Source organism: Schistocerca piceifrons, chromosome 3 (assembly GCF_021461385.2).
Source record: "Schistocerca piceifrons isolate TAMUIC-IGC-003096 chromosome 3, iqSchPice1.1, whole genome shotgun sequence".
Classification (NCBI taxonomy): domain Eukaryota; kingdom Metazoa; phylum Arthropoda; class Insecta; order Orthoptera; family Acrididae; genus Schistocerca; species Schistocerca piceifrons.
Genome location: NC_060140.1, coordinates 902,512,786 through 902,526,390, shown reverse-complemented (window position 1 = coordinate 902,526,390; position 13,605 = coordinate 902,512,786). Strand labels below are relative to the sequence as shown.

Genomic DNA, 13,605 nt, shown 5'->3' with positions numbered 1-13,605 from the left:
TAAATAATTCTGGGAAATGTATTTTATTTTAATATATGGTACGAGTATGCAACGTCGGAGTTTATGTCAGTTTTCTTACACGAACGGTGAATTATTATATTCTTTTGTATGTCCCTTGAGTACCACAAGTAAAATCAAATCAAATCTGGTGATATGGAGTAGGGAATTGAAGGAAAGGAAGAAACATTATGTACACCCCCTGTACAGGTGTGTGGATTCAATAAAATTCTTTCGAAAATAAATATTCCTTGCGCTGGTTTTATATTGGAAAAATAGAATCCAGTAGTTTATCATGTTGCCACAGTTTCACGTCAAGCCAATAAGAAACAGCCGCAGTCCTTATCTACAATACATGGGCGTGCGGCTTGGGCATATCGCAACTAGCACTGCACAGCTCAACTTCAAGAAAATGCGCGCCTCGAATCGATCTACGTATGCCACCTACACCATCCACTGTCCTCTGGAAAGTATGCGCATTCTCAAATAAACAGTGGAAGGGAAGCATGCCAAAAAGCGGACAGCGGATAACAGACAGGAAAAACTATGCAGTGGTCAAAACTTTTTATCAGTGCTCTCGGTAGCTCACAGCTGTACTGCACCGCACTATGGCGCAAATTTGTCAATTTTTTCCAAGACTTCAAATAACAGGTCTAATTACCTGAAATTTGCTACAGAATTTCAATTTTGGTTGTTTATCTTAAGCACTAAAGGCAATAAAATACGAACTAACTTGACTAACGCACTTTCCTAAAATCGCAACGCTTCGGCGATGATTAAAACAGTAAACATATTTCATACTTCATAATACCACTATTTTGTGTCCTTACCTGCTAAATATGATCGAATGAAGTAATAGTTAAATTTCTGCAGCCAACAGTAAGGCAGAAAACAAAGTAGACAATTTTTAAGCTATTTTGTTGTGAACCCACTTCTTCCTCTCAGATCTCTCTTTGGACTTTTCACCGTTCTCCTTGCACCCTTTTCTCCTCCCGGTTCATGTAAAAGGTGGACGTAGGGGGAACGAAAACTGTTACGGAATGATAGCCGATAACCGCCAACGCCGCATACACAAAGATGCGCAGAGTGCGTAGTTTCGTATCTGCGCAGATTTCCGTTCTGGACGCTTCCACCTTTTCCCGTCATCAGCAGTGTGCAGCAGTCGCTACAGACGTTAGCAGGTAGAAGGTTTTATGCTGTTCGCGGTGCCGGCAGGGTGATCGGATAGCTGCTGAAGTATTTTGTTATTTTTGTGCAAAGTTCCGTATTTTTTAAAAAGTAGCGACAGAAGAGGTAATGATACAGTTACAGAACATTTTTATCTGTTTATCGCATGTGGATAAATATACGGTCTAATTTAATTTGATGTGATCTCACCACCCTTTGTACTGACTACGGAGGAACTGTATACTAAGTTTGTAACTAGTTTATGTACAATGTTTATCATTTAATTTTTTTATGTTTGTCGATTGACAAACTGGTATAATTTAGTGTACGTGTTCTAAAACTTGGTCTTTTTGTATTGAATGGTATTGAACCAGCCATCTTGTCTAGTTCGTGCAGTGAAGCGGCCATTGTGCAGTGGCGTCGCCCCCACCCTAGTGTAGGGTCAGTCAATGCAGTGCGGCAAGATGCGTAGTTAATCAAATTTCAGTCATCTTTAAATTCTTTTCCAGGAACTGAATCGATATGGGATCAGAACAGCAGTTTTGTTTGAGGTGGAATAATCATCAAAGCACTTTGGTTGCTGTTTTTGATACTTTACTGGAGAGTGGAACTTTGGTTGACTGCACTTTGGCAGCTGAAGGCCAATACTTGAAAGCGCATAAAGTAGTTCTTTCCGCGTGTAGTCCTTACTTTGAGGTAAGTGTGGTGCTAATATATTAGTATACAATTTACTAACTAATTTAACAAATTCGGATATGTGTTTCTAACTCTTGTTTTTCCTCCATTACAGCTCCTGCTGAGTCAGCATTATGAGAAACACCCGATCGTTATTCTTAAAGATGTGAAATTCCAAGAATTGAAAGCTATGATGGATTATATGTATCGGGGTGAAGTGAATATTTCTCAAGATCAATTAGGAGCTTTATTGAAAGCCGCCGAATCTCTGCAGATAAAGGGTTTATCGGATAGCGGTGGCGGAGGTACAGAGAGGGAAGTGGAACCTAAGAGGAGAAAAGAATCGGTTCCACCTCCTCCCACACCAGCAAGAACGCCACCTATTCTACAGCATTCGTCGTCGGGCCTCACTATCGAGCATCGACGAACGGCGCAGCCATCTCAAGTTCCGCAAGTTATTGATTTACCCGAGGATGCCCCGCCGCCGATGCCGTTGCAGAAGATGGCCACGACGAGGGAGGGCAGCATTTCGCCCGTCTCACGTAAACGGAAGAAGCATAGACGCCGATCAAGTTGTGATGAGAACAGTTTAGGGGCACCTGGTGTATTACCATCAACTGACAATCACGAAACAAGTAGCTCGTGTGAACTTCCACCCCAATCGCAGGTACCTCCTGCGCCAAGTATACCCGCCACCATAACGCCGGTTACGTCGACGCCAATACCCAAACCGTCGTTAGATACCCAGTTAAGTCATACAACTGAGGAGAAAAACAGTGACTCTGAGATTATGAGCAAACCTTTGGCCTCAGTGCAAGGTGCTGTAGCCTCCCCACAGACAATGCCAATTGAACCTGAACCTGTTGTGCATAAAGTAGAGCCACAGACTGAACCTCTATTAGAACCAAAGTCAGAGTACCTGGAGGAAGTGAACGATGACAGTGTGGAGGACTTGACTTTAGATGATGACATGGACGATATGGATCAGCCTAGAGCGGGTCCTTCGCATGGTGGGGAGGGTTCCAGCAGTCAAGGAACAGGTTAGTGTCGACAGTATATTATGTGTATATCTTGATCTTCAGATTTCGAACGTTTAGCTTGAGTTAATGCTTGGTAGATTTAGCTCATTTTTTCCTAGCAGTCAGTAAAATTTTTCGGCATTGTCAGTCATTAACAGCATACGCAAAGATATGAAATGATGGGTGTGTGTCTGCAGGCTTTGCACCGTGGCATGTAACTGCAACTGACAGATCGACGGATGAAGTCTTCATGGCTGCGCAGGAAGCGGTTGGTGCTCATAGGGATTCTCAAGGTAAGAGAAAAGTTTTACTAATTATTAGCATATTTCTACGCAAAGTCGGAACATTGTGATGTAAAGTGTAGCTATTTTGTACTACACCGATCGGAATTTGTCTATTCTGGCCGACTTGTTACTTTGCGGAGAAATATGCGTTCATTGAATTGGGAGGATGTGCCAGCAAATAAATTATGTACTGTCAAGAAAGTGTACCAGCGAATTAGTTGTCTGGAAGGATCTGACAACTGAAGATATTGGCTACATAAGTGTCTATAATCACTTCATACATAGGTTTAAATGGGCTATTGAGGTTCTTAAGTTATGAGTGGACAGTAGGCACGTGTTAGGTTCTTTGGAGGTGCAGTACTTAAAGTATAAAGTTTTCATTATGTTATTAGTGTTCTCTCTGTCTAGGTGTTGGGTAGTATCTGCTTCTGAACTAATGGCATTTATAAAAATTTAGTGACATGCTTAAAACATGAAATCTGTGGGAGCAAAGTGTAAATTTAAGGGATAGTGATACAGCATACTTAAACTTAAAATTCCCAACTTAATAAATTAAGGGTAGACATTGTTTTAGTGAAAGGAATCAACTGTGAAGTTTCTTTATATAGGATTTTAGTGTTCTGCTGCTTGGGTCTACTGCTGTGCTTGGTACTTAATAATTGGCATTCAGGAGCTGGCATGTCCTCTTAATTTTCTTTTGTTGCCATGCTTCTTGAGTAAGTGTCTAAAATTGTCAATCATGTTACAACTTACTCATGAAGAATGTCGCATTGTTAGGATTATATGTACTGTTAATCATTCTGTGCATGTATTATTATTAACAACAGGGTAGCTTTAAAGATTAAGTGCTAAGGTTTTGTTTGAGAATAAGGCAAGAACAGGTAGCCCAGGTCTGGAGTAAATTATTAAATCATATACATGCATTGCCTTACAATGAGAGGCATTAAACAGTGCTCTCTTCCAATATGATTTTTATTATTTTATAAGCATTTTATAGAATTAAGACAAAAAAAGTTGGAATTCAGCAAATGGTACCCGTAGTTGCATATGCCCATACTTTGTGTGGAAGTGGCTGATGACACCATATAAAGTCCCTATTTGTGTATATAGATGTCTGTATACTGTTCCTAAACAGCGTTTTCACCTCGAGCATTGAGTTTCATTCAAAGTGCTACAGAACTTCAAAACTTCCCAGTTCGTTCGGAACATCGTGTCAACTTTTTTGCGATTATGAAATTTCGGAAACTTGCTTTATGTGCGCATCGTCTTTACACTAGAAGAATCAGTCAAGCGGTGCTTATTACGAAAATCTTACAAGCCTACAAGATGTCACATGACCATCATTTGATGGAGAAGACATCAAGATATGCTGCAGCATGGAAGACTTCAAGATCAACAGTGTGGATAGAAGTCATCAAGATCTGACGATGCCAAAAGCAGTGTGCTTGCACATCCCATGAAGTGAAGATGACCACAAATCCTGATAGGAGGCCTTGATTGCAGAACAAAGTTTCAGAGAGTAAGTAAATTTTAATTTTTCTTAAATTACTGTTAGTCGCATATTCATCTAAAGTTGCTGTCTTACATGGAAAAGTTTGATAGGATTGTTCTGAGGGTGCTGATCTGAAATACATGTTATTAGTATTCTTTAGTTGTATGAATGTAAGATTTGCAGGCAAGACATTTGCTGGAAGCTTTCAAGGTTGTTGGTAAAAAATTTCCACCATTTGCGGATAAGAAAACACTGGATTAACACAGCTACACACAGTGTATTTTGCCTGAAGCAGCTCTGAAACTTATTTCAGTTTTGAAAGAAAGCCTTCCGTACTTGTTATAGTGCATTGTTTGAAAATGTATTCTCACCTTTAGGACAGCATCATTATAAATTTTCAACACTGATGACATCCCTAGAATTACCAACATGCCTTTGAGGAATTAGGTGAGTGCTGAATGTTTTCTGGAAAGTGCAGCAGAAGCCTTTGTACATTATTACCTTAACATGAAGTTGGATTTCAGCACACAGGTGAGTGGTATTTGTGGGACCTGCGACTAAGTGGATACTGCTTGTTTTTACTGCTGTGCAGAATAGATATCAATTTTATTTTATTTTTTTTTCCGTAATAAACGGAATGCGATCTTATTGAACACCGCGGAGGGTGGTTTCACCCAGCCTGAACGTCAAACGAAAAAGTTTTGCGTGCGCAAATTTTTGAAGAGAACTTAGCATCGGTTGCTGGTTATTTTAATACTAGCAGTTGCGATATATTATGAAGCTCTATCATCATCATCTTCACAAGAATTTGGCAAGAAGACAACTTTCCAACTCTGCTTAAGAAGATTACCCGTTGCTGTACTGAAGCAGTGAACATGATGAAGCAGCTGATGGTGGATGGTCCAACAGAGTGCATTCAGGCTATGGTGGACCGAATTGCAGTCCAATTCCATGCTACTGACATCATTTATGAAGATGGATGCATAGCTTATGATGGTCAGTATCATTTTTATATGGCACTTTTAAAATTTTAATAGTGATTAGATGACATGTCTCTTCTTTCCTTGTGTAGTAGCTGAAAATGTGTGTGGCAGACAAACCTTTATCAGTTGTGATGATAATACAGCTTTCAGAATGCAAAGCTGAGCTTGTTTGTGGTTCTGTAATGTTCCCTGAGCAGTTGATGCAATTTGGATTGTACGAGTGTGCCACATCTTTGGTACTGAAACTCATGTTGATTTTGAGAGGGGGCAAGACTGTAGACATGGTAAGTCCATGGTAAGTTGATGGAAGAATGACAGGCCATAAAAAAATCTATTGGTTTAATTTGAGTTCGATTAACATGTATTGGATGTGGTTGTGCCTCTCCAGGAGGTTGATGTGACCTGTGAGTGTATTTTGGGCATATGTGTCTAGTTTAATTCTATAAATGTGCCCAGTTATATTTGAATGAATTTAGGTTTAAAGCAGAATGGAGTGGTAAGAAATGATTATTTTACATGAATTTATATACCTGACACAAATATTTACCTGTTTCTTCCCATCTTCAGCAAATTTCTTAACATATACCTAGTGTAGTGTTTATTACAGGGCCTTTCGGAAGTATTGGGTTTGATGTGTTCAGGAATGGTCGAAATTGTGTTTAGTCTACTTTCTCCCCACTGCTTGAGGTGGCAATTATAATGGCACCAGGAACAATGCACTCCAGAGGTTTGTCACCCAAGTCTGGCTGTTCAAATTATCAACTACTGTTGGAGATCAAGATTGAAGTAATTACAGATGTTGGCAATATGTTGCTGTCGAGGTGCATTTATGGTGTTGAGGTGCTGTGTGTGGGCACAGTGCTGGTGGAAGTTTTTTTTGACGTATTATCATTGTGGCTATCTGAAATGTTGACATGGGAATACTTCACAGGTAATGTACTACTGTTGCTGCTGTGTTTTCAGGTATTTTCACTGTCAAAAATGTGACTTTGAGATGTTTGTAGTTTAACTTCTTTTTAAACTGGTATCATAGCTTAAGATTGTTCCCTGCTCACAAACACACACACACTGTGCGCGCGCACACACACTCACAAAATTATTGCTAATAAGGAACTAGCACCTGAAATGACTATTATAATGTGGTTGATTATAATTGCTTTGTGGTTGGTTTCCCCAAGTGAATTTTGCCTAAGACGTGTGACTGGTTCAGTATATCTTAATAAACAGTTTTATTTTATGCGTAAAAACTTTTGATGGGACAGATGTAAGTATCATTTGTATGAGCATGTAGAGTGAAGAAAATTTAGTTTAATGGAACTTTAAAATATGGCATATAATTATAGTTAATAGTGAATCACTAAGTTTCATGGTAATATAGGAAAATGTGTGCTTGAAATGTGTACCAAATTACTAGCTGAATGAATTCTTATGTACATGATTTGATAGTTCATAGTTTCTGTTCTTACTGGTACTTGTGGTATTGGGCTTAAGTTGTATGGAAGATTTTCCCCATATGCCTATATTTAGTTTGGATAGCAGGTAGTGACATAGGGATGTTTATTGTTGTTCCAGAGGTCTGGCCACTGTATCGCAGACTGGCCACCTTCTCCAGCCGGTTGACTACACTATCCTCAGACATAGGTTGTTCTAGCATGTTGAGTTGTCCGCGTTGCGACCGAAAGTACTCGGTCACCTACACACTTGATCGACACATGCGGTATGAGTGTGGAGTGGAGAAGCAATTTTGTTGTGCAGTTTGTATGAAACGATTTAGTCGGAGTGATGTTCTTCGTGCACACCAACGTAAAGCAGGTCACTTACCAGTTGAAGCTGGCTGGATGGGCTCTCTATTAGCTTACAATCGCAAGTGATTTTTAATGACACTTCACATACGAATCATTGCAGCAAATGGTAACATGAATTTTGAAGGTCTGCATTATCCTGTCACATAACCACTAATTTACTTCTAAAGTTTTATGGTGCAGTAAACTTTCTAAGCTTTCATTGGTAAGAAAATATTTTACAGTTGTTGAAGATTCATTTAAACATCTTTTGTAAGTAAATTGAAATTCTGGTTGGAAGTATTCCAGGGGTCCTACACAAATGATGCTTGTACCATGTACTCTGATCCATTATAGAGGTGGAGGCCTACCTATTGTGCAGCTGGTGCTACAGGTGCCAGTGAAGATGAACATTAGTCTAACTCTGTGCCTCACATTAACTTAATAACACATCCTGAAATTCAAAATTTTCGAATTCACAGGTGAAACACTGTCGTTTCATATCAAGGAAATTACATCAAAAACCAACTGGATGTGATTAAGCCATACCTGGATGCCTAAGTGTTTTGATGACTTATCAATGAATTTCACACATTGTTTACAGGCAGAAGTATGTTGTGGAGGAAGTACACGAAATGTGTGTGTGTGTGTGTGTTGTGCTTGCTTTACAGATAGCATCATCACATTATAGGCATATCCTTCATAAATCTAGGTTTTTAAAGGGCAAGTTGAGTGCCTAAAATGTGACAGAAAAGTCACATACTGATATCTTGTCATGTATTACATTGGAACAACTGGGGAGATTTGAAGCAGTGTGCACAGGTATATTTTGAGAAATCGCTCTGCACTAATCTGCTGCATTCATGGAGAGCCAGTTGCTGATTGGGTGTGAACTGAACTGCTGCCATTGCCACACCAAACTTCACTTCAGCTATTGAAAGTAAGTAAATACAATCTAGTTGCTTAATTAATAAATACTGTTTGAATTTTGAAATAATTTTATTTGCAATGCAGTTCAGAGGAACGAAAATAAGAATTGGCACTTCGTCATGTGCCCCCCTCCCCAAATATCTCTCTCTCTCTCTCTCTCTCTCTCTCTCTCTCTCTCTCTCTCTCTCTCTCTCTCTCTCTCGTCTTCCCACCCTACAGCCTTGATTCCTCTGAAATGTGTTGCTGGAATTTAAATGATACTAATGTATTTCTTTTTTCCGATAATTTTGTAGGTGCGGCATTTGGTGTTCCATTGTCTTTTCAACGTGTGCCTTCAAGTTGGAGAGTGTATTTCCTAAGCAGACAGCCTATTCTATGTGGACTAGAGGTATGTAGTACAGCTAATGATTTTTCGATGTTAACCTTTTCAAACAAATTCCATAAATGGGAGTTTATTACAAATGCCTCAGTTTGATGTAATGACTAAATATTAACAAATTATGAGCCCCCGAGTAAACCAGTTGTTGAATCGAGGGATAGTGTACGCTATGAAATTTGAGAGTGAAATTTTCAAATCCCTGTACTGTATGAAAGGGCGACTTGGGTAAAATGTTGTTCGCTGTTCCATTTTTAACTTAAAATGCTGTGACTTTCACTGTAAATGCTCTTATTGTGTAGCTAATTATCCTGGTTAAGGTAGTTATCAAAGCATAACATCATGTGGAGTCCTAAACTTGCACAGATTTGCTCAATAGAGGGTAGTCTCGTTTCAGCTATTCATTGACAGATGTAATCGAACTTTGCTGTCCCATTTCATAGTAAGCTCTCATCTCTGATAAGAGCTACTTCATTTTTATACCAGTTCCTTTCATACTGTATTGCCATTTACTGATGAAATGCGAGTCTGAGTAATTAAGATTTGTTGTTAATTTTGTACATGATATTTGTGGCAAAAGAAGTGTTATCTTCTTTTGCAGTGTACTATTACCACCCACAGAAACACTTACACATATAGTAATGTTGTGAATTTTTATTCTTTACATGTTTGTTAAGTGACAGTAAAGAATTTTAGTTCTTTTTCTTGGTATGATGTAGACTAAAATCGGTGTTACATGCTGCAACTGAAACATATCTCTACACTTACTGAAGTCCATTAACTTAGGTTTTTTTGCGTTACTGTATTATTTCCATCTTGGGGAAGGTGGTGTTAAAATATCACTGTGGATTTGCTCAGTGCAAAACACCAAAGCACAGCTCATATTTCTTCTGTTGTCAGAACTGCAGCAACAGCACAAAGATAATTGATTTAACTCATCTGCCAAGTGAATGTTACAGGAAATATGTGCACACTGTGCATTGGTGTGGTATAAATGCATGGTAATGTACTGGAAAATAGTAGTTCAGAACTTGAGATATCCTCTTCCGATCTTTAATTCAAATTATACTTACAAAAGAGATTCATACTGGTGTTTGTTCTCCAGTTGCAGATCATTTCTGTTTTTACAGTGTATTCTGGTTTATTAATGGGGTCTTTTTTTTCTCCCCCAGCCCTGATTCTAAAGTAATAAATATGCCTGCTATTGTAAAGTACTTCCCATACTGCAACTTTGAGCACTTGTTCTAAATTTTAGAGGATCTGTATTCTGGTCTTACTGCCACCGCTTTGCTAAAGTTTGTCTTGTAAATATAGATTAACAATTTTTCTGTTGGGAGTTATAGTTATGAAAACTTCGATTTTTGTGGGTCACTGATCCATTTGAGGCACTTGGCAACACATTACATACACCAAAATAATTCTCATGAATTTAATAAGGTGCCATTCCATTACAGGTGTGGTTATAAATATTGACTTTGCATCAGATTTCTCTTTAATTTGGTTCATGTCTTCTTTTCAGATTTCCAGCTCATGTCAGCATGTAGAGAAGTTTGTTCGCTGCATTTCATAGAGGATGTACACATAGGGTGTTGTAGGTAGTGTGTGTTGCGAAGGACTTGAAACTGTGAACACTTCTGTGACTTAGTGCCATCTGTGAATGAAGATATCTTTAACATTGAAATAAATGGAAACTTTGTACTTTACCGAGAGAGAAATAATATCTTATTTTTCTATTACATTGTTTGTTCTTTGTTGCTATATTTGTACAAGGCAGCATCGAATAAAGGTTCCATAGTTGTTCCTGTGATCATTAACTCATGTTCTCCATCAAAGGTTTACGATGCAACTTAATCATCCAAGATCAATGATTCATTATACCTATCCTTACCTGTATTGGGATTTACACACATGCTATATGACTGCTCACACAAAAAATAGTCACACTAACAATGAGATAGGTCATCTCATAGATGCTGGCAGTGTAAACTTTCGTATGACATGCGACACTACTGATGGGCAGATACTAAAAACTTTTCAAGGAGTGTTCAAAACAATTATTTGCGTAGGTTATATTGTAGTTTCTTGGAAGAAGGAGAAAATTTATTTTGGAAATGTTTTTCTTGCAACAAAATTGGAAAGAATGGTATTAGCTATTTTTCTTAATAAATTGTGTAAATACATTTTTTCATTTATATAATACTTACTGCAAGTTCTAAGACTGCAGGCAGTTTTTAGAGATAACTGGGAAAATAGAATCATTGCATTTATTCTTGTCATTGGCAGTGGTCGCGTTTGATAATAAAACTAAATGTCTTAGCACATCTTTGGCTCTTAATCAAAGAGGAGGTATTAGAAATGTTCAGATATGTGTTGTTGCTGCAGTGCTGCCAGACAAAGAATAGGGCATGTTCTTTGTATTTCACCATGAGCATATATGTAATTTAACACACATTAGTGGTTTTACACAGTACCTTGTGGCTTCTGTTCTTTCCTTATTTACTTGCATAACGTGTTTTATAGCAGAATGATGTAAATCCCATAATTTGCAAAACTGCACTTCGAATGCTGCTGTCCAGCTACTTCATTAATCAGAAAGTTGCCAGTTACTTCCATCACATGGCAGGCAGTTATTGATTGTTAGTATATGTGGTTCTGTGTACAAAATGTTGCTGGTAACATTGATAAAGGATTAGTTAATTTTACAGCTATCAAAGTTCCACAATAATAGATGGCAATATGTAAAAGTAAAAAGTTTGTTAATGGGTTGAAGTGGATATAACTTGTCTTGAAAGCTTGGTGAATGTGTCTGTATTATGACTGAATTTTTGACTTGCTGGAGCAACAGTTTAAAGTAATACCCATTGTTGGTGATGCACTTCTGGAAGACCTGATTTAAATTTGAGGAACAACTAAAAGGCTCGAAAGTAGGTTGATTGACACAACTCATCTGTTGGCCAGGAATTGTGCTCTGGAAAGGCAGTGCGTTGTCAAGCATTGTTGTGGAGCAGAGTTGGTGACCTTATGTGGTGTACTGGAGGTGTACGTGCATGATCTTTTGCGGCATTTACTGTGGAGGAATTGTTGATAGGGTCATCATTAATCTTCCATGCAAAAGAGGTCTCCACAGGTGTCAATTTGAACTTGCATTTGTTCTAGGATCAGAGTGGGGAACAAACTGAGTAAAGCTTCCATTTGCACGTATGTGGATAACTATGAAGTAGGTCATCTCAGTAAATTCCTCTTATCATTTGCACTGTCACATGATTCTTTGACAGTTTCTTCACTTCCTGTATGCCGTCCAGGGTGCATGCAGTTACAGTTGAAGTTCAAAACAGAGCAGCATACATGTTCACTGATTCATTTTGTGGTCTAGATCATGTGCACTACACCTTCACTCAGTGTGCAGTTGAAATACCACACGCACACACACACACATTATTGCTACTCAAGAACTGTCTGTTAGCAGTGTGATATTAGAGAATTTTCTGGACTGAGGTTGTGCCTCGTCACTGTAAATACCTATTGATGGTTAGTGGTAAAAAGTGCTCAAAAGAGAGAAGTGAAGTACAAGCTATTAACAGTATCGTCAGAAATTGAATTGAATTGCATGTATCGCATCTTGTTGATTGTACTAGTGAAAGGTTGTTGCTTAGGCCCTTCCGTATAGCATTGCAATCCATAACTACTGTCATTGTCCACTCTGAGATTGATGTAAAATGAGATCATCTTACTTAACGATGTGCTCAGCATGACTTGCGACTAGTTGCCTGTATGGCCAGACTGGCACCTGCATGTCAGTGCAGTGTTCCTCAAACATTTCTGACAGTTCAGTAACCTTGGGGTGATACATAGTTTTTCTGAAGGTACGGGGTTGTGTGTGTGTGTGTGTGTGTGTGTGTGTGTGTGTGTGTGTGTGAGAGAGATTGAAGGAAGCGCTGCTGACGATTTACACTGCATTGGATTCTTTGGTAATTTTTCTTGATTGCAGTATTCTCAGTAGACTCTCTTTGACAAGGTGGCACAAGCTAAACAGTGCAAGTTAAAGCATGTGTAAAGGAAGTAACCAATTAGAACTGATGTTTGTGGTTTCTTTCTGTGAAGGTTACCAGAATGTCTTGGTTGCACCAAGGCGAGATTAAGTTGGTCAGAAGAGCATACATGATTTTTAGGAATGTTAGTGAACTTTCGTTTGTCCAGGAAGTAACTGTAATGTGCTTCAATGAAGCTGCAGCAAATTTATTTGGGTCAGTCTAATGTAAATGAGACAAATGAGAAAAAGCAAACTTGTTTATTATTTCACAAATAATCTCCATAACTATTAGTTTTATTTATATTGCACTGAGAGACAACACTGCCATAGCCTTTGGGGGAAATTTTTTGTGGTTGCCTAAATGTCTATGTGGACACTTCACAGAAGTAGCCTGCAATCAAAGTGACCAGACAGAATCATTTCTGTTGTGGGATAGTGCCTTGCCCACATTTTGCCAAGATGGTTTTCCTCATGCATTTCCCTTGGAGCATTGAAGAAAGACAATTTGTGACTGTCAACTTTGGATCAAGAGGTGCACGCCCGAGTATAATCGTGGATTTGTGGGCAGCTACAAAGATTTTTTCATGAAGGCATTGACCGTTTTGTTTCTCTGGGACAAATTTTTTGAATTACGGCAATTACTTTTGAGGTAATAAACCATTTACTTTCTTTTTCGATCTCTCATTTCCATTTGACTGTCCCTTATTGATGCACACTGAGGTAAGCAGTCAAACAACCACCATTCAGTTGTGGAATATGTATCATCTGTTAAGGTGAGTTATTCCCACACAGGTGAGCAGTGTTCAAAACTTAATGAGGTAGAGGTTGATCAATTTAAAGGGATCATTTAGATTGGATGTTACATCTTAAA

The 13,605-nt window shown here is 38.6% G+C and overlaps 2 protein-coding genes across 17 annotated transcripts in view; one reads left to right on the top strand and one right to left on the bottom strand.

Annotated features, from left to right (window-relative positions):
- LOC124789177 (protein bric-a-brac 1) overlaps positions 1-951 on the bottom strand; it is a 261,959-nt gene extending 261,008 nt beyond the window's left edge. Inside the window, exon 1 of the mRNA XM_047256470.1 lies at positions 828-951. The gene's annotated coding sequence lies outside the window, so the exon portion shown is untranslated. The remainder of the gene's footprint in view (positions 1-827) is intronic.
- Positions 952-1,154: 203 nt separating this feature from the next.
- The window catches only part of LOC124788276 (longitudinals lacking protein-like), a 552,769-nt gene continuing 540,318 nt past the window's right edge, over positions 1,155-13,605 (top strand). For 15 of the 16 annotated variants that reach the window (XM_047255494.1, XM_047255503.1, XM_047255504.1 and 12 more), the window contains exons 1-4: positions 1,155-1,290; positions 1,674-1,860; positions 1,955-2,879; positions 3,056-3,151. In XM_047255494.1, coding sequence (XP_047111450.1) covers positions 1,687-1,860; positions 1,955-2,879; positions 3,056-3,151 — 1,195 coding nt within the window. In that variant the 5' untranslated portion in view covers positions 1,155-1,290; positions 1,674-1,686. Of the gene's footprint in view, positions 1,291-1,673; positions 1,861-1,954; positions 2,880-3,055; positions 3,152-7,189; positions 8,339-8,621; positions 8,717-10,223; positions 10,519-13,605 lie in introns of those variants that run through there. The other variant, XR_007016079.1, reaches the window with a different exon arrangement.